This window comes from Pomacea canaliculata, linkage group LG11 (assembly GCF_003073045.1).
Source record: "Pomacea canaliculata isolate SZHN2017 linkage group LG11, ASM307304v1, whole genome shotgun sequence".
NCBI classification, from domain to species: domain Eukaryota; kingdom Metazoa; phylum Mollusca; class Gastropoda; order Architaenioglossa; family Ampullariidae; genus Pomacea; species Pomacea canaliculata.
This window is the reverse complement of record NC_037600.1, coordinates 23,036,642-23,057,796: the sequence shown is the minus strand read 5'-3', so window position 1 is coordinate 23,057,796 and position 21,155 is coordinate 23,036,642. Positions and strand designations below refer to the sequence as shown.

General features: G+C 40.8%; 2 protein-coding genes across 2 annotated transcripts in view; both read left to right on the top strand.

Moving 5' to 3' along the window:
• Positions 1–3,848: 3,848 nt before the first annotated feature.
• On the top strand, positions 3,849–4,834 carry LOC112574843. The gene is made up of 2 exons (XM_025256163.1): positions 3,849–4,140; positions 4,311–4,834. Exons 1-2 carry the CDS (start codon positions 3,954–3,956, stop codon positions 4,688–4,690), a joined length of 567 nt encoding a protein of 188 aa, XP_025111948.1. The 5' UTR covers positions 3,849–3,953; the 3' UTR covers positions 4,691–4,834.
• Positions 4,835–11,733: 6,899 nt separating this feature from the next.
• The window catches only part of LOC112574720, a 20,211-nt gene continuing 10,789 nt past the window's right edge, over positions 11,734–21,155 (top strand). Inside the window, exons 1-12 of the mRNA XM_025255947.1 lie at positions 11,734–12,224; positions 14,095–14,130; positions 14,513–14,649; positions 15,384–15,518; positions 15,672–15,878; positions 16,269–16,403; positions 16,707–16,907; positions 17,148–17,279; positions 18,475–18,678; positions 19,191–19,322; positions 19,897–20,100; positions 20,303–20,399. Of these exons, the coding sequence (XP_025111732.1) occupies positions 14,550–14,649; positions 15,384–15,518; positions 15,672–15,878; positions 16,269–16,403; positions 16,707–16,907; positions 17,148–17,279; positions 18,475–18,678; positions 19,191–19,322; positions 19,897–20,100; positions 20,303–20,399 (1,547 nt within the window). The 5' untranslated portion in view covers positions 11,734–12,224; positions 14,095–14,130; positions 14,513–14,549. The remainder of the gene's footprint in view (positions 12,225–14,094; positions 14,131–14,512; positions 14,650–15,383; positions 15,519–15,671; positions 15,879–16,268; positions 16,404–16,706; positions 16,908–17,147; positions 17,280–18,474; positions 18,679–19,190; positions 19,323–19,896; positions 20,101–20,302; positions 20,400–21,155) is intronic.

The window sequence follows — 21,155 nt, the reverse complement described above, 5'->3', positions numbered from 1 at the left end:
GCTAACACAAATATCCTCTTCAATGCAGTCAAGTCCTGTTGAAATCTGTATACAGAATAATACAAGACAGGCTGCTGATGTCTTTTCATTACAACAGTTGGAAGCCCGAGGAAAGCAAGAAGAGGAATTCTGGGAGCAGTGGGTTGAGGTGACATTCCCTGATCTGGACTCTAGTGTCTACTTCCTGCCTCCTGTACACGTCAGCCGCGTGCCGACGACACAAGAGTCTGTTGCTGGTCAGAAAGTTCTCGTCCTTCAGTCATCTCCACAGGTAGATGAGTCCAACCAGACGATGACAACTGCAGTTAAGGACAGTGATGTCCGACATGATGCAGCCATGCAAAGAGTCCTTCTATGTCTGGAGACAATGTTTAAAGAGAAGAGAGAAGTGCTGGTTGGAGTGAGTCAGCTCCTGTTTGACGACTACCTGCGTGACTCTTATTATGCTGACGTGGCAAGACGACTTCCCCTACCCATCAGACACCACTCTGATCTGCGACAGGAATGGAAACCAGGGGACATCGATGTACTTCTTATTCATCGACAGTACGGTCTTGTCATCTGTAAAGTGAAAGCTTTTGATGGCAACGTAAATGAACACAACATGTCGGAAAAGGAAAGAACAGAGAAAACTAACACAGAGATTAAAAACAATCTTCAGGAGGCCATCAAACAGCTGGACAGGGCGGGGACCACAGTGTCATACCTGGCGTCAGACGTCACTCCCGGTGTACGTGTCACTAAGACGATCGCACTCCCTAACTTGACGGTTAGTCAGCTACAACAGGTGCTCGACAATGACCCCGAGCTGACTCAGGTGAGGATTATTAACATCGCTTACTGATTCATATTGTGTGTTCGATTTCATTCTAATTTAAACAGATGATGATGATGATGATGATGATGATGATGATGATGATGATGATGATGATGATGATGATGATACAAACAATATCGGTGCAACGCAACTAAGTGGTCGATACTGTAATATCGTAATATGTATTTATACGTGGTTCACCATCTTCAGACAGGTGTTGTACAACTTATCGACTCACGGTCAAACTTTACCGCCATTCATCCTCCTGACACTTTGTAAGAAAGAAAAAAGCATTTTAGGATTCAGTCACTCTTTGTAAAATAACGATATAAAGTGTGTCTCTGCTAGTAAATATGTCCGCTAAAAACTTTTCCTGCTTGGATCATTTCTCTTCAGATCAATTGCTTCTGTTACAGGACCTGTGTCGATGTCTCGGAACATCAGACCCCGCTGACATCACTGGTGTGTGTCTGTGCTGTGATCAGTTGTCTGACCCCAAGACACCGTGTGACGTCAGTAGTCACGTGCTGAGGGAACTCGGAGACTGGTGGCAGCGACGTGTGGCTGTGTCTGGGCCTGACAGTCACATGACACGTCACGTCTACAGGACACTAGTAGCACGGTAAGATACACTGTGTACAATGAGTATCACAACATAAACTAACACTGTACGAGTGTTGACGTGTAAATAACATGTGATATCAAATGCACGTGTGGTGACAGTCAGTGGAAGACTGACATTGATGTTGAGATGACAAGATGTCAGGTCTACTGTCATCACATCCTCCCACAACCTCCTCCATCTCACCTTTATCGTCACTAAACACTCTTGAGCTTTGAGCCACTCACCCGTTGTTTATGTTGTTTATTTATTAAGTTGCTGTTGTTGTGTACGCGCTGTAAACACACATGTTTATAAGACACAAGACACAGACTGAACAAGTGTCACACAGTCAAGTATACAAGGATGTCTGTCTACTAGTCTCCCGCCACCTGGTGAGTGTCTGTCTCACCACCTTAAATATTTACTGTTGATTACAGTCACTCATTAACCCCTTGTCTCCCAGTGTTCTGTATGGAGGACAGTTAATTACAGACCTCTGTCTTCTGTACCAAAGCAGACACGTGACCAGGCCACATACCAGGAGCCTGTGAGTTGACTGTTGTAGTCGTTGTGAGACTAATGTCATGTCAGTACACTGTACACGTGTCCGTTTTGCTAAAGTTTATTCCAAACACAAACACAAAGGTAATATCGTGTCATGTCACATCGTCCTGTCAATAGGACATTGGGATGATAAGTGATTACAATGCCTTTATCTAACATAATTTATAGTCTTATTTATCTTAGTTGTGTACTGAAAGTGGAAATTTTCTTGAACAGTGCGACGAAGAATACTCGGCAGCTACTAGATGTCAGTAAAGTGTCAGACAATAATGAAAGTGGTGATAATCTTGCCAGCGACAGTTACTGATTTTTCTCCAGAGTTTTAAATCGAAATGGCTGGAGAAGCCATGAAAAACGACACGTGACTGTCTCACCTGTGGTGTCTGTAGATGGTTGACGTCATCGCAATAGTAGACGTACAGGTGGTTGTTGACACATGTAGTTGTATCTTGACCTGTGAGGTGTCAGGCACAAGTGTAATTATATAGATATATAACAGATAGATATATATATATAGATAGATATATACATATAGAGGTATATGTAAACTAAACTAAACTAAAATAAAATAAACTAGGTCCTAGGGCTGATACGCAGAAGAACAGCGCCTCGCTAAGAATGCAGTCAGTTGTCAGACCTGTTAACGTGACTTATAAACTGCTCATTGTAAATATTAGACTTATTACAACCGGTTGGTGTTAGATTGCGGAGGTGAGAGTATTTATTGGTGAAGAGAATAAAGTTAGAGAGAAGAATTCATGCTTCACCGCGACAATTACCACTGTTAGTAGACAGTAGACCGTTAGTGACAGAGAGAGAGAGAGACAGAATGTAGTCACTACTTTCACTTTTTGGTTTTGTTTGAAGAGAAGTACGTTAGTACGTCAAGACAGAAAAAGTTTTTACTGAATGTAACTAACCACTTGTAGTAAATAATATAAATCACTCAGTATACAGGGTTGGTCACAGTAGTTTATTTTAATAGTAAGATGAGCTCAAGTCTCGAACATTTGTTTGTTGCAGGTTCTGCGGTCCGGCGACAACAGTGAGTGTGCCATGCACATGTCCTCCACGTGTGAGTGTCAAGACCCTGGGTCAGGCCGTGTGGTGGACAGGAGAGTGCTATACTGCTGTAATCACACTCTTCCCGGAGCAAGTTCACCTGCTACACACGGCGCCTCCCACACTCTTTGTCACCGGACCGCCCGGTACAGGTAAAACTGTGGTGCTGCTGCTGATGGCCATACAGTTGTTGCGGTGTGGTCACCACGTCTACGTTGTCAGTACGTGGTGGGGGAGTCGTGCAGCGTGCATCATGTTGTATCACCTGTTGCTGCAGACAGTAAAGACACTACAGTCAGCAGGTGTGTCACCTTGTCAGCCTCACCTCCTGCAGTATCATCTTCTTGACGATAAAGGTGTGGAGAAGGCCGTCAACGACTTGTCACAGGCGGCGAGCGGAGGGTCGTTGTACGTCATCGCTGATGAAGTAGAGAGTTACAGGTGAGTTGTACAGCGTGTGATGTGATGATAGCCACACAAGTAGATGCTGTCTGTATTTACTGGATTAAAACTATTTGATGCTTAACAGGTGATGTTACCTCAACAGTTGTGACACCTGATGAAGGTGTTGTGTTGTCAACATAGATTTGTTTTGAGACATCGGCTATTACACAGATTGTGTTGCAACACGTGTCACTATTGTAACATCACTTACTTGATGACATCATTGACAACGATATTACACATGATACACAATGTAACAGGTGTAGCTACATCCTATGTTACAGATACAGAATGAAAAACTTCCAGACTTTGTGTGACAAGCTGCTGACACAAGTTCCTCGTCTCCATCTGTGGGCGGCAAGTTATTTCCATGGAGACGCACCAGCCGGCTGGCAAGTGGAATCTTTAACCAGACCCCTCCGCTCTCCACCGGCCGTCGTCAGGGAAGTCGAGCAGGACGAGATGATCACTAAACACCATCATGTCCACCCCTACAGTAAGCGAGGTGTACCCGACCACACAGACGGCCCGCCAGTCACACGACTGTATCACCGAGGTCAGGGTCACTCAGGTGACAGGTCAGGTGACTGTGTGACGTGCGGTCGTGAGGTGGCCAGCTTCCTACACAGTCTCCGTGTTGATGTTACTGGTAGGTGTGGATATTGTGTAGTGTAACGTTGTTTACAGTTAAACACTTACCTGTGTGATAAATAATAAACAGGTGAGAAAGTCTTGTAAATAAGACAGTGTGTTAGTGACGTGTGTCTGTCAATTTACGTCATCGTTAAATGATGCTATTGTTTATATTCATGTTGACAGAGAGCAGCACAACAACATCTACAACATTGACCTCTACCAGCGGCGGCACAACACCCTGTGTACAGTGGAGAGACGTGCTGGTGTTGTACTGTTATGACTTTAGTGATCAGTTGGGTGTGGTCACAGGACTTCAAGAAGCGGGTATCCCAGTGCAGGTGATGAAGGATGAAGACATCGAGGACGTGGCCACGGCCCGCAGTGACGTGGTGTGGGTGACGAGTGGACATCGTGTTCGTGGTCTGGAGAGAAAAGTCGTCGTGTGTCTGCAGGACCCTGATTATGATTTATTTACATTTCAGGAGTTACAACAGAACCGTAGCTCTTTCCGACTCGACCTAATATCCCGCTGTACGTCACACCTTGTGATTGTTCTCCCCTGACTTGTTGTAAAGTAGTTTAAATAGTTTTAACAGTCATGTCACCCTCAGGTACCACGTGCTCATTGTTTCAACAAAGTCAAACGATAATCGTTTTACAAGGAGCGTCTCGCCCAGAATGACAATATAAATATATTTAACAACAAACAGCAGATAGCAAATAAACAAAAAATACAATGATATCGCCACGATCACACGACAGTGTTACAGTTGGCCAACATCTTTTCACGATGACAGTCTTTCCCTCACAACACACACTATACACTGGTCGTGACATGTCATGATACGAAATCTTACAATCAGCCTTAAACAAACACAAGTGTTAACAAGTAAATAAGAAAACTAATTAGGAAATAAAACGATAATCGTTGTCTCGGCGGTTAGAAGGTCAACAAACCGGTGATGTGAGATCCCACAGTGTTTGTCAGCAAACTGATCTCATCATGTGAAAGAGATGCAACAAACTTGTGATGATAGCACAGATCACAAGAAATAAACTTTTGTTACAAACGGTTTGAATGTTTATCTACATTAGAATGTATAGTAACTTACTTATACAAGTAATATGACTTCCATAACTAAGAATAACTCAGCAATATGCAAAATTATGCATGTGTATGTGTGTGTTGTGTGAGGGGGTAATTTAAATTAGTGTTACCTCGCCTTGATGGGCTGTTACTGGCTCCAAACCTGCTAATCCAAACCTGCTAATCACATGACGTGTTTATCTACCCCTACTCTCTCGTCCTCAAGGATGACAATGTGTGAAGTTAGAACAGCTGATAAACAGTTGTTTGGTCAGAAGCACAAAGAGATTCAATATCTGGTGGTTTGGTGTACATGGAAATAAAGGACAAGTGCTAATCCAGGCATGGACAGCAATTAGTTGTCGGTCTTGTCCAGAGTACACAGGAAATCACCGGTCAGTTTGGGCAGTTTCAGTGAACAGAACCGTTAACAGACTTTAACAAAGAAATGAAATTTCAAACTGAAGACAAAAGCTTGAAGACTATTACTAATGATTCATATCACTGATGTCTAGGGTAGACCTGCTCGATACAGGTTTCACCAAAAACAATGACGCGTCAAACTGTAAATAAACACGAAGATCACAGGAGGAGAAGCAAAGCGTTTTTACTGAATGTCACAAGCCACTCGTATTAATTAAGGAAAATTCAAATGAGAAGTGTGCTGTATGTCATCACTGATGATGTAGTGAGTTATTACAGGTGAGTTGTATATCATGTGATATAGGTAGGTGGCACTTCATTGATCTCATAATCACCACCGGGTGTTTAGTAACGGTTAATCAACGGCTGTGATGTTATGGTGTTGTCATGTGAAGGTAGATTTATTGTTACATTGGCTGTTACACAAACTGAGTAGCAACATGTGTCATTATTGTGACGTTATTTCTTGATGACGTCATTACTCAGTGACGTCAGAGACGATACTCCTAGTACAAGGCCCTGGTATTGTCCGTCCTGCTCTACTGATGTGACACGTGACCTCTGCTCGCCGTCACCGAAAAGAGAAACCAGACTGTCGCGGACCATTGCAGAACAAGTGGCTGAGGAGGCTGCTCCTGATCTCATGCAAAGAACAAAAAATCAACGACTTTGTAAGAAACAAGATGGCCACACCCGTAGGACACACAAGACATGATATTTTTTATCTTTTCTTGTCAGCTGACCAATGTCGCTCTAATATTGGATACCTTTCTTAGGGAGAGGGACGCTGGTGGCGGTCGGTGTGGCACATTGGAAATTAATGGCATAGCACAGCAAATCTGCCTGTTCTTGTAGCCACTCTCATGAACTGAGTCCTTAAATGGTCACTGCGCAGGCAGCAGCCAGATTTACAAAAGAAATTTCCTATATCTTCCAAAGTTTTTCCATCTGGTCCTTTGCACCCACTACTTCCATCTATCTTTAAGAAAAAAAACCACCATCAGTAACATTGATACAGGCTGCATGTGCACTCAATCTCTTCCTTCGATCAGTTACCGAATGTCATCAACAAATCATTAACTTCACTCCAATGACAAAATGTATCTGCATCTACCAGAAAACTCCGCCTGAACATCTTCTAGTAGTTACTATCTTTATTGTGACCAGTCTGCAACATGTGACACAAAATAAACAAACTGTGACTATTGACAGAGAGTGACACAACATTTACAACAATCACCCCACCAGCGGCGACACAACACCACCCTGTCTACAGTGGAGAGACATGCTGTAGTTGTACTGGCGTGACGTACGTGACAACTCGGGTGTGGTGACAGGACTGCAAGAAGCGGGTATCCCAGTGCGGGTGATGAAGGATGATGACGACATCGAGGACGTGGCCACGGCTCGCAGTGACGTGGTGTGGATGACGAGTGGAGATCGTGTTTGTGGTCTGGAGAGAAAAGTCGTCGTGTGTTTGTTCGACCCTCTGGTTCACTCACTTAAATCTGGTTTATTTGATAGAGATAGATGTGAGGTAAGAGAATTAGTAGATCTGAGTTGCTCAGAATGTATGACCTTAGGTCTACTCGACTTGACCTCATGCCCCGCTGCACGGCACACCTTGTGCTTGTCTCCCCTCGCAACTGGCTGCCAGAAATTCCTATCACCTGTTGTAGTCGTGTGTCTGTCTCTCGTACACCAACACTTGTCTTCAGTGTTTCTCCTCTTCTACAAATGTCCTGGGATGTCGAGTGGCTTTCTTCGCCTAGCAGGTTTGAGGGAGGCGGCTCTCCGCAATTTTTCTACTTTTATTTGTTTTTTATTGGTGCTCATTGTGCAGGCCGGTCCTTTTTTTTCTTGCATTTTTGATGTGCAGGACTGTTTAAATTTTGTTTTCTTTTGCGACTTTCAGATTTTACCGTCACCTGTCGGTATTTTCTCGTAATGGTTTCTTTTGAAGATCTTGAAGATCGCAAGTCTGTCCTTTCCTTTAAAGATTTTCATGTTGTTACCATCAGCTTTGTGATTGCGTCGATACCACCAGTCTTCTGGCAATTTCAGCTCCGTTAACCCGAGTGTCTATTGATATATTCTGTCTTCGTGCTGACCACACAATGGCTTACCTAGTTGTAGGTGTGAACTCAGGGCCGTTGAGAGCCATGACGGGCTCTGAGGCAGACGTCTTGCTACAAGAAGTAGCTAGTAAAGTTCATACATTAAAGAGTGACAAGAGCCTAAAGACAGACAAAAGCTATGTCAGATAAATCAGTAACAAAGCATTATAAATGTTCCTAATCTCAGCTGTCAAATTGTCCTCCAGCAAGTCAGCCTTACATCACCTCCCCATCATTGGCAGAAAACAAGACGAGGTCACTCTCAGCATCAGTGAGTCCTCGTCACCACAAGTGGTCATCTTCCATTGACATGAACTGTTGACAATCATGAATGTTATGGGTTGTGGTTCTTGCCGTCACCTGCTGCATCCCTACTTCCTAGCGAGCTGCCGAAGCTAGTGGTCACGTCTCATCAGGTTTGCCAAACTTAATTAATGTAAAGCTACCTGTCCAGTTACTTTTAAAAACTTCTTTTATCATTGAGATAAGGGGAGTCTACCATCTCACACACTCAGATTGAATTCACCATCAGATCAGTGTGTACACACCAGCTTATATTTTGTCTCAACATCATCGTGTCACGTACATTTAATTTCTGATAATATTGTCTATTACCAAACTGTTCCTCACCAAAGTCATCAAATTTCTCCAGTGTCTGGGAACGATACCTGATGGTAATGTTTATTTTTACAATAGAAACAAAGCTCACACATCATCACCGTATAATCAGCGTGTTTATCAATGTTTTTTCTACTGTCAACGCATTTGTCGGTCCGGTCATTAACAATGTTCAAGCTCACGGAGCTTCCTTGTATGAGAAATAAGCATTGTGTAAGTGACCTCTGTCATCATGACATCCCACAAATACATTTCTCTTTAAGATGAGAACAATGACGACGATCTGTTTAAAAACGACCAAACTGACATTAACTTACTCATTGCTATCATTGTCTCCCATTCGCTTAATCACCAAACATACATATTCGACTGCATCCACTTACAAGCATAAAGATACACACAAATTATAAAGTTACGAGAAAATATCCACGGAAAACAATGTTCAGTGATACAAATCTACACACAAAGGTGAATTAATAAAGATGTTAGAAACACACACACTGCAGGCCATGGCACACGTTCATGCTAACCCATTCCAATAAATTGTGATGACATGATTAAAGTTACATGTCACTCGTTTTGCATTTAAATGACATTTATTACTTGCCACCTTGAAAATATATTCACTTGCTTATAGTGTAGCTGGCCAGAGGATGACCCTCAGCAAAACCTGACATTAGCTGACGTATTTCGCTTATGTTGTGTTATTATCTGACATCAACAAACAAATCTTTGCACCAGTCTTCTCACTGATGTCACGGACTGCAGCGTCGATCTGAGAAGAAACACAGCGGTCGATGAAAATCTTTATTCCTGGTACAGGTGAGTGTTTGGGGTCAAAGGCTACATCAGCACCTGACTTCTTTTTGATCTCTTGAAGTGGACTTTTGCTGCCTAAAAAACAACAACTGTTTTAAGCAAAGGGCTAATAACTACAACTAACTAAAACTGGTCCATCGTGTTAAAGGTGACTTTAAATTGCTCCTAATGTATTCTAAAATAACCGATCATCACTATCCTTTACGAAGGATCATCATAATCGATGCACGAGGATTATCTGTCGGTTGCCACTTTCCCCAATCTGCTAATTGACATTCATTTATTTATTAACTTAAAGATTATATTTGAACTCCTTTTATCATAATATTTATCACTTAGTATCTATTTAATAATAAATTGTGTTAGGAACTACAAGCTACCTGTATCTGTAAGTAGTGCAGCTTGCTCATCGGTAACGGAGTGTAGGTAAACTTTCACCTGACCACCGCCTCTAGAACGTCCTCCTGCTCCCTTAGGGCGCTTTCCCTGTGGTAGTCTCTATCTGTTGATTAGAAGCCCTACAACACCTATGCACCATTGCTTTCTAGAAATGATACTCTGACAAAACACCCTAAAGACTAGGACCCATTGCAGTAACTCACAAACTTAATTGGATTTTTAATCCTGTAAGTAAACATTTGAACTTTGTTGTGAATCTTGGTAAATAATTGACTGAAATGTTTGTCATGATGTAAGAAATGTGTATCTAATGTATTGTGTAATGCATTAAGCCTGTTTTGTTTTCTTTTCTAAGAGAAGCAATTTAATATTTTATTGCCAAAGGCACAAACATTTTGACCATAATAACAATACTTAAATAACTGTATAACTCTATATAAATAAATTATTTTACTATATTGTGTTGTTAAGTAAAGTATTTAGCTCATATTTGTAATATCCTTTATTATGAAAAACATTAAAGCATCCTTAGGGAAATGAGATTTAGGAGTTGCTGTTACTGAGTTCATTCACTCAGTCGTGCTGTGAGATGGACAGACACATGGCTAGTGGGTGAAAAACAAGTGATGATCACTGAGAAAGATGAAGAGATGAGAGAGATGTCGACAGTCTGTTTTCTCGTCCTTCGCCCATCACCGAGAGAAAACAAAGCACAAACAAATCCTGACTTCCTGATTGTTGTATCCCGTCGGGACCAGTACTGCTGGGTCTACTCATCCTGTTACAAAGGTAACCACGTGATCAGGGTCAGCCAAGCTACCCTTGCTTTAGTTGTGTGTAATCCCACCCGGGGTGTAGGTGGTTACTTCACTGTTGTGTCATATAAAGCCGCTTCCCGTTCCACGGGCTGCTTCTTTTCGTCAACTTTACTGTAAAACTGTCAGTTAAGCCCCTGTCACCTGTATGGACGTGGATGGCAATGTGTTTCGGGACACTAGGAAGACCTAATAAATGTTCGTGTTACACATAGCAGGACTAATGAATGTTCATGTTACATGTAGGTCTAATGATTGCAGGGCGCTGCGGATCAAAAAGATTGACACAAGTATCATTTGTACATAACTGTGTGACATACACAATATTGTATTTGTTATATTTTATATTTCACATGTTGCTGACGTGTAGTAAGAGTCTCATCCTGATGTCACGTACCATAGCATACAAGTCCTCTCTCCGCCATGTTTGTATTCACTTCCTGCTGTCGGCCAGTTCACACCGGTTGTGTCTGCCCCGCACTTGCTGCGTGCCACGTTTATAAGTGACGTCACTGAGTGTCGTCAAGGACACAATAGACTATGAGGTCATTGAACATGCTTGTGTCACGTGTAGCATACGTCACATTATAAAATACTGTCACCAATGGCATGACGGTCTGATAAAAATCCTGATCCTCGTCTCTCTGTCCCTTCATTGAAACCAACTGTGTAGTTATATGACAGACATGATTGTGACACAAGTATAGCTGTCAGATATGCATGTTACACAGGTTACTGTCAGATATATATGATTGTGACACAAGCAGCTGTGTCAGACAATGTGTCACACTAGTAACTTCTCATAGAGCTTTGTAAGTTTGTTCTGTGAATGTAGGACTGTGGAAACTTCTTGTAATTTTTATAATGGAGTTACAAAGGAGGGAGATTTCTCTTTTCTGACTTATATTACAGTACTTAGAAATCAGTGTAGTTGTTATGTAATGTATCTATACATTCAATCCACTGTGCTCTACATGTGTACGTAAATACCTAGCTGTGTGTTGCTGTAATGATGGATTGTATCTACACTTGTAGATTATAAAGTAATGATGAACTGAAATGTAAAGTCTTCATAATCATCTCGTACACGTTTCACACGGAGTTGTTACTATTGTTGTCGCTACTGCCAGTCACTCTTTTGCTTCTGCAATATTTCTTGATGTATGCCTGCTGTGTTTTTCTTATATCGTCATATCTTGTGCTACATGTGTACCCAGGGTAACATCACTCACATACCTGTGCTTCTAGTCAAGTTTGACCTACCTTTACTTCAGTACAGTTAAGACTACATCTGACACTTGGAAAGTTGCTGGAGGTCTGTAATTAGACACGTGACCATCTTGTGACCGATGTGACAGTCTACACTACCCACTGTGTCTGTTCTACTGTCCTTGAAGCTATCAGGTATCTTTTTTCTTTTACGAGAAAATCGCCACGCTTGAGTGAAGATAACAACAGCCGGGTAGAAATAACCTCATACTGAAAACCTCGCAAAGAATGTGATCACGTGAGGAACACGAGTGTACTGCGCATGTCACAACAACCATATATAGTTGAGATTTTGAAGGAAGAGACACATACCAGAGAAAACGCCTGACTGAGTTTGTCTCCCTGACTGTGATGTCCAGGTCTGGTGCTGAGCAGTTGACTACAGACAAGACGTTGACCATTATGATGATGACGATGAGGTGAACTAAAAGGTGTCACGTGATTATAAAAACACTTGTTTTCCTCATAATCAAAGAGTTAGTCGGAGTTGCCGTCTATCTCCACCACAGAACTAACGGTCAAGTTACGTGACGTACACTGGAGAAAGAGGGTAGGTACACAATATTTACTAGTGCTCATACTTGTGACACTGCTGGGAACTGAACGTATGTTTGTTTGTTGTTGTGTATCTGTAGGAAATCAGGTAAACAACTTGTGTAAATTAAAAAATGCAAAGAGAACATTTCTGGCCATCAAACAACTAGTCATCTTTCGAATTGTGTTCTGTCTCCATGATGTTGGTATTTACTTCCTACTGTCGACCTCAGACCGATGTTGTCTGTCATCTACCTGCTACGTGACACGTTCAAGGGCGAGGTCACAGAGCTACGTCACTGAGGAAACACGAGACGAGGAGGTCACTGGATAACTGTGTCTCTCGTACACCCAGTGTTTGTGTTGTACACTTGCTCTCTCATAGACTCACGTCGGTGTCCTTGTTATGTCCTCACCAAATCATCATGACAGTGGTTACCGCGTCTGACCAGCTCCTTCCCTCCTGTAATCTGTTATGTTATTCTGTCGAGTATGTCTAGTGTACATTCTATGACAATGCCAATGTCAATATTTTCTCTGGTTGTCAGCTATTGAGGAGATCAATGAAATGAATCAACAACATTTAATGACACAATCAGCAGAGCTAAATCTGAATGAGATACCGACTGCAGACGTGTTTAACCTTCTCTTGTGTACACCTGTTCAAGGTTTAACATTGTCAGACTGAGGGACACGAACATAGAGGGAATTGGAGAAGGGGGGTAATTCCTTTAGCAGTCTACTCATTCCTTCACCTTAAGCTTTCCTGTTCGTGTTCATCTCATGGCTGTGTATTTTACAATGTATGTTCGTATTTAATGGCAGACTAGAAGTGTCATGTAATATCTGATGTGACAGCAACATCCCATATTAATAATAATTTTCTGAAGAAATATAATAAAGATGTTTTGTGTTGTATTTGTCTCAATTCCTTCCCCCTTCATTTCAACTGTTGCGTCACAGGAAGAGGGTGTGAAAGAAAAAAGGAGTAGTGTGACCGTGTTTTTCAACTGTAGCAAGGACTACTGGGAGCCTGTCACACACTCACATTCGTGCACAACACACAACAAACACAGATCGTTTTTCTTTTGTGAGGACTTTCCCGCCCAGTGGATATCAAACATTTTAACAAAGGAAGATTCTCAAGCTTTTAACACAAAGCTAAGAACAAGTAACACGACGCACAAAATATATTTAACTAAGAGTCAACTGCTCTTCATTTAAAGTCATCAAGGTATAAATTGTTCATCGCAGCAGCAATGACTAAGACCACCAGTGTAGGTATCATCTAGATAACAGGCCGTGTGGGACAGACCTCTCCCTCCATCTGTTTTAAACTTGACATACTCTTACTTTGAGCGGTTTTTCCATCGGTCGGCGGAGTATCTCACCTAGACTAAAGGTTCTACCGCTCATTCAGGAGTTAGTCTCTGCTCTCCTGACAGGTGGCGCTCCTGTATTTCCTCCGCGACGCACGTTGGCTGCTCACGTCTTTATTGTCACGTGTTCTCCCGCGCAGCACCGGCCCCGGTCCCCCGTTGGTCTTTTCTGGAACTCGCTTCTAACGAGACCCGAGCCCGATGTCTAGTGTCTTGACAAAGGTTCTAACAGCTCTTGAGCGTGTAGATATTTTCCCACTACACATATCTAAATGGCCCCTGTAGGAAAAAAGTATACCACCACTGCTTTAGTGTTATCTACTTCATCATTTATCTGTGTCAATCATTTATGGGTTAAGATTATGTTACATTATATATTAAAAATGCATATTTATTATGCAAAAGTGAATAAATATGTGCATTTGTTTAATTTAATTTTAATATTATTAAATAATAATGTTGTTACTAGCTGGTGTGTTATAGTGTATTACATTGTTTGGTGGACAGGTATCTACGAGAAGTGCTTACCATCTTGCTCATAAGGTATACAAAAACATTACATCCCGATCATCACATCATAAGTTGATTGTTTGTACAAATGATGTAAAATGTTGGCTGACTGGTTATGAAACGAGTGCTAGAGGACTAATTATATAAGAAATATTTGGTTCTGGTTACATAAGAAGTGTTTAGATACTGGTTACTTTAAAAAAAAAGTTATTTTCTCTCCCTTGGGTGCACACACATCCTCAGGTATTTTGTCAATCTCACTCAGACACAATCAGAAGATTACCATATTGATGATCAATATTATGAGAAAGACGACGGTGACACTGACTTAAAGAAACAAAAATCACAATATCAGCGTGTGAGCAGTAGCATGATGATGTGACGTACTTGTCAACGTACTTGTGTTGGTCAACAGGTGACATGCAGGTGGTCATTACAGGGCAGCGAGCACAATGAGTGTCACTCACCTCGTGAGGCGGGCTGCGCGTCCGGTAGTCCTAGTTATCTTCATCCAAACCCTCCATCTCTTGTCTAAGGCGCAGCATTTAGAAGGTTTGTTAATGTCGCGAAAGAATTAAATAGTGGTGATGATGATGATGATGATGATGATGATGATGATGATGATGATGATGATGATGATATAATTTCCTCTTTTAATTAAAAGGTTTAAATGTTTATATTGCTCCAAAAATAGTTATGTTGTTTATATATATATAGAGAGAGAGAGATTGTGGGTGCGTCAGTAAAAAAAAGGCCGCCGTTTGTCTGTAGCTTTGAACCTGTGCAACATGTCAATGGCCTTCATTATATGCATATAAAGAGAATAATACATAGATGATTCAACTGAAAAAAAATGCAAAGAACAAAATCAATAAGAATTTTTTTAGTTTTGATAATTTTTTTTGAGACAAATCCTTTTTTGTGTTTTCTGAATTAAATGCAAAAATATTTAATGAATGCAATTTTAATGCTAAAAGCATTTGTTAAATTTTTGATTCTACACTGTAAAACGTTCAATGAATTTTATGAGTGTTATTTTAACAGGTTGATATATAAAATGTTAAGAGCTAGGAGTTATAAAACTTAGAAACACTGACTAGTAAGCAAAGATTTCTAGAGAATATTGCCCTTGTCTCGTTAATCATGGTAAGTGTTAAGACTAACAGATACATAAGTTTTTGTCTAAATTAAGTAAGCCTTCATGAAGCACTTTTATTATTAAATAAATTGATTATGAAATAATAAATAATTGCAAATGTTAATTATGTCGTTGTTTAACTCTATAGACAACAGTATAACATGTGACATTCCTGCGGTGGAGCCATTGGCTAATACTTCTGTCACGTGTCACTTCCCTGTGAATGTCAGTCACAGTCAAAGGATCGTCGTCGTTTCTTTCTACGAAGGGAGGATTAGCAGAGGTATGTAGATATTATTTTACTGCCGCTGTCTTTACATCGTTATCAAATTATTTTAATTGAAAAGTAGGATGTCTTTGTTTATCATTCTGATAAATAAATTTGTTATAACTTTTTCAATAAATATTTTAAAGTGTCTACATCTCTTGAATTCAGAAGAAAGCAACATTTTGGACTGCTATTGGCTGTGGGGAAAAATGGATTGTGACATCTCGTCAGGACACACGTTTAATAGAATGATATCTAACGAACTCACACTGGAGATCCCACGAGTTTCTACAAAAGACATTGGACGATACGCCTGCAAACTTTCCAACATGAATCCAAAAGATATTAAACCCTGTGAACTGAAGATAAAGCTCGGTAAGATGTGTTCACATGCTGATAATAGCCAATCATTTCTTTTGAACATGTTGTGCAAACATGCTGTGTAGCTCAGGGGATCATGTTTTATTATTACATACACCATGTACACCCAGATTCGAGCCACGTGTGTATATATATATGCAAGTGTATCCAAAAACATCCCGGTGGCTGGTCAGAAGTCGTGTTGTTATCTGTCATTAAGACCAGGACCACACGTAGACAGCACACGTAGACAACACACGGGAAAGTTTGTTTTACATCCTTAAACACTGTCGTGGTCCATGTTGAGGTTGACACAAAGTTGACACAAGTCAGTCCACTTGGGAAGGTTTCATTCAAATTTTCCGTTGTCATAACCGTAGTTGAAAGGGAGACAATGTATTTCAGTGGGGAAGACGATGTGTGACGTGCCCCCAGTCCCACTCAGCTCACGAGCATCACTCACATGCTACTTCCCTGAAGACCTCAGCAAGACCAGAGCGAACTTTAGAGTCCACCATGGCGCCAACTGTAGTGATCCAGGTACCGAAACTTGTATTTAAAATAAAACTTCGTTAATTCTATTTGATGGAGCTGACCTTCAGCTAATCAAAGAATAAATTTAATGAACTGTCTATCTAAGCTGTCACTTTTTATTTCTGCGAAGTTAAACCAGTTAAGCAGACAACTCTGGTCTCGCTATGCGGTGAAATGTTTATTCTTTTACTTCTTTTTATTATTATTTCGAAACGCTATTGAGAGTGATTATATCTCTGCTATGTAAGAATGGTAATCTAGCCTCCGGTAGGTTGTCTTATTCTGTGGTCTTGACCTTTTGACCCGCAGCATGTGCAGTTGTAACATGCGAGTGGGGAGACAATCTTGTCTGTAGCATACTACGCGGCTACCACTTTGACCTAACTGTGACCAGTCACCTGACTGTAGGGATCCCTACCGCCCAGGAGGAACAAGAAGGATCCTACAGCTGTTACTTTACTAGTAGCACACCTGTCCTCTATGAACCTTGCTCTCTTACTCTTGTCACAGGTAAACAGCACAACAGAATCTCGATTCCAGTAGTTCACTAAATAATTCCACAAGTCATGTTCATTTAAATTACATCTGAAATGAAAAATAAATTTAAAGCTTCTTTTATTTTTTTCTTTCTTCACGTCTTCATCTTCTTTATCTTCCTGCTCCTCCTGATCCCTTGTCGTTTCTTTTATTGTAGATGTTTAGTATTGTGGTTATATATATTTATATTCTGATTCTTTGTTCTAATTGCAGTGACCTCCTCCTGTAGTATTTCACGTGTGACGGAGACGGAACCTGCATCACTGACATGCACATTTAATGTTGATGTTAATGAGACGAGAAACAACTTCTCACTGGTCCGATTTGGTGGTGGTGACAGTAAAGGTAATGTTGACAGCAGGAGGTAGACATTTCTTTGTCATCTGTGAACCGCGTTTGCACGCCTCTCTTTGTCTTTGTCGAGCTCTCATAGCAACTTAATAAGAATGATCAAAATGGTAGCTAAAACTGAAAAACAAACTTCCTCCTGTCTTTAATATGAATTATTTTATCATGAAAAATTACAGAAAAAATACAATCTCAACACAGCAGTCGGGTTAAATGGTAAATGTCATCCTCTGTGTAATAAATCACTCCTGGCATCAACCTATGTATGTAGATTTCTTCTCTGCTTGTGACCAAACAAATTAACAGACACTAACATTAGTGTTGTTAGCTGTAATCCAGCGTTCGACTTTATAACTTTCTTAACATTCTTAGTTTGTCATCATTTCCTATGAGAAGATAATAGTTGCAGTGGTGTGTGGTTCTGTGTTCGTATCAAACCGTAATCACACAGACCAGTTTCTTGATTAAACAATGAGTAATGAAACCAATCAGTTCTAGAAATAAAAAGAATGTAAGATATCACATGTTGCTGACGTCTCTGAATCGTTAAATACAAACTACAGAAAACACCTTCCTCGAACTCTGGCAGTCCACATGGTCCTTGTGACTTTTGCCATCAGTGATCAAACTGACCTGTAGACAAAAGACAGACAATAACTGTCACAAACACGTCTTGTAGAATGTTGTAGACAAGACATTTAGGGCAGTGTTACAAACGAGATAAGACACCTGAGTCACGACAGGTAAATCACACCTCGCGTGGATGGTTGTGTGTCTACAGCAGCGGGTATTGTGTAATTTTATTGAAAACCTGAAAACTTCTTCCGTACAATCCGAGTTCGATGTTGCTAATCTCACTACTTCGTGTTGTCTCTCCTCCAACACTGGTACGTTTTGTGGAATGAAGCCCTGATACCTGTTATTATAATTTCAACAGTTTATGTCAAAGAATGTGATATTCAGTTCTATAATAACTTCCTCCAGAGATCCTTACAGTAACCTTCTCTGGTATGCTGCCTTTATACAGAGTTATCTTACAGTAACCAAACCATTCAACCATACAATGTGTCATGTCAGTGTGTCAGCAGTCAATGTTCTGCTGTTTACGGAATGGTGACCATTAGGCTGACAAATACCCGTATCATCGTGGTTTCAACGAGGCAGGTTGTATGACTGACATACATTTCTACAGGTGTCGACATTGTCACCTGCACCTGGCTAGAGGACCAGCTGAAGTGCACCACAGCCCCGGGGTACGAGGTCAACAACCTTGTCACAGATCGCCTCGTCATCAGAGTACCGCGAGCGTCACGTGACCACACCGGCACATACGCTTGTCACGTGACAGACTCTAAAGCGAGTGGCTTTCAGCCCTGTGAATTTATCCTAAAACCAGGTAGATATGCGGGTATATCGTTATTTATTTTACTTGTTGTGTCGAGCAGAAAATCTTTACTGGCTGGACCGGAACGCAGTGAAATTGAACAGTAGCCTCCAATGTACACCTGTCATCTATGTTGCCTTGTGTCTTACTATTATTCAAGACTTCATAAAGCCGCGATTTATATTTTGTCGCTCACGATGCACCATTTTGTGAAACCCTGTAGTTTTGACTATAGCAATAGTTATTGTTTTTTTACCATATGGTTAAAATTACTTTTCGCTGTTTATCACCAGGTTCTCTAAAGTAAATGGTGATGAAATAACTTGGTAGCACTTTCAATACAATTACAGTAAATACTTAACAGTGAACTGCATTTTGTTCTCACGTTTTATACATTTTTACATCTGCTGTAGGCGAAAGGCCTGTGTCTGTTACCAATTGTATTACAGAGTCAATACTCGCTTTACTCGCGCTGTGTAGTGTTGTTATTGTTATGTGCATGTTATTATCTGTTGTAATTGCAGTGACCTCCTTCTGTAACATTTCAAGTATCAAAGAGACGGAACCTGCATCACTCACCTGCACATTCAACGTTGATGTCAATGCCACAAAAAGCAACTTCTCACTGGTCCGCCTCGGTGGTGATGAAAGTAAAGGTAATGTTTACAACAGTTGGCAAAACTTGATGATGATGATGATGATGATGATGATGATGATGATGATGATGATGATGATGATGATGATGATGATAATAATAAAAAAGAAGTTCATTCATATAGTGCTATGTCACTATGCTCTATTCTACAGTAAGGCAGAATAGCAAGTTGTCGAGGTCACAAGGAATCAAGGATGGACTAATTTTTTCGAAAGCGGTGAATGATGTAAAGGAAAAATTTAATATCACATCCTTATAAGCAATCTCATGGAGAATTACTATTAATAATGTTAATTGTAAGTAATGGAAACATTAGCTATGAGTGGGAAAATTAAAGAAATCGACCAAAAATCACAGTAACTATATAAACATCACAACATTCATAGCACATTATGGATGCGATCCTGTAGACATAAGAAAACAAAGAAGGGGAAGGTAAAGTGTACTACAGTAGGTAGAAGTTACCAAAAAACAAATGACAAGTGCTGCTCCATTAATGACAATCAGCTAATGACTAGTAGACTAGTTTGACTGAAGCACTGCAGGCTGCATGACTAACACAAGTGTGTCTACAGGTGTCGCCATTGTCACCTGCACCTGGCTACAGGACCAGCTGAAGTGCACCACAGCCCCGGGGTACGAGGTCAACAACCTTGTCACAGATCGCCTCGTCATCAGAGTACCGCGAGCGTCACGTGACCACACCGGCACATACGCTTGTCACGTGACAGGCTCTAGCATGGACGGCTTTAAGTCCTGTGACTTTATCCTGATACCAGGTAGATACACCTACATTGTGGCCACCCTCACATGTGTTGTTTCCTATTACAGCGCCTCTACTGGCTGAACACGAATGTTATAAAAGTAAACAAGTAGCTTGTAAGTAAACAGGTTGATGATCACAGTCTATCATTCTATTGCCTTAGAGCTTGATACACAGAGTTTATAACACTGAAGACGAATTGTGTTCTGTACTTTCAGATGTACCTGCCGTAGTTCTGACTGTAGCCATCGCTGTACTCATGTTCATCCCTCTGTCGTTAGTCATCATCTTCCTGGTTTTTAAATGTAAACAAAGGTGAGATGACTGGTAATCTTTTTGAATAAATTTACAGTTTGTATTTTTGTGGTGTACTTGGTGATGTATTGGTGATTTTCTGGTGGCAGATTCTGAGTCTTGTAGTGGTTGTTGGCTCGCCTTAATTATCAGTTCCATAGGTTTCCGTCCTGTGTCTGCCAACACTAATAGGAGTGACATGTACAAGCCTGGCCTGCAAAGACTGGAACTGTTGGTTTCATCGTCCATGGACAAGAAGTGGAGCTCTCCACATCGAGGCTCTGTGTCCCTAAAGCCCATGTTATCCTTGCAGTGGCTCCACGTGGATATTTCCCTGACCCCCACGTCACCCTAACCTTTTCCTCGTCAATCATAAAACATAGAGTAGCCTCTCGCCCTATAAACAATGACATTGGTTATAATCATGTTACTGTATGTGTGAATGTGTGGTTTAGAGGTATATGGGACAGAAAAAGTATTGAAATTAAAAATTAATGACACGACAATAAATTTTACAAAACAGTTTTGAAATGCATTGTTTTCAAAGCTTATTTCAAAATTACATTCTAAAACATCGATGAGAGATTTTTGAGCACACATTTCCTTGTCATTCATTCTACATAAATATTTCGTTATCGCGTGGCTTCTACACAATCTCCTGTTGGAGATTTTTACAAAGATTACACAAATGCGAACATGTTAAAACTGACAGAAGTTAAAAACTTGTACTGTATATATAACTGTCGATCTCACTGAAAACATGATTATCAAAAAATA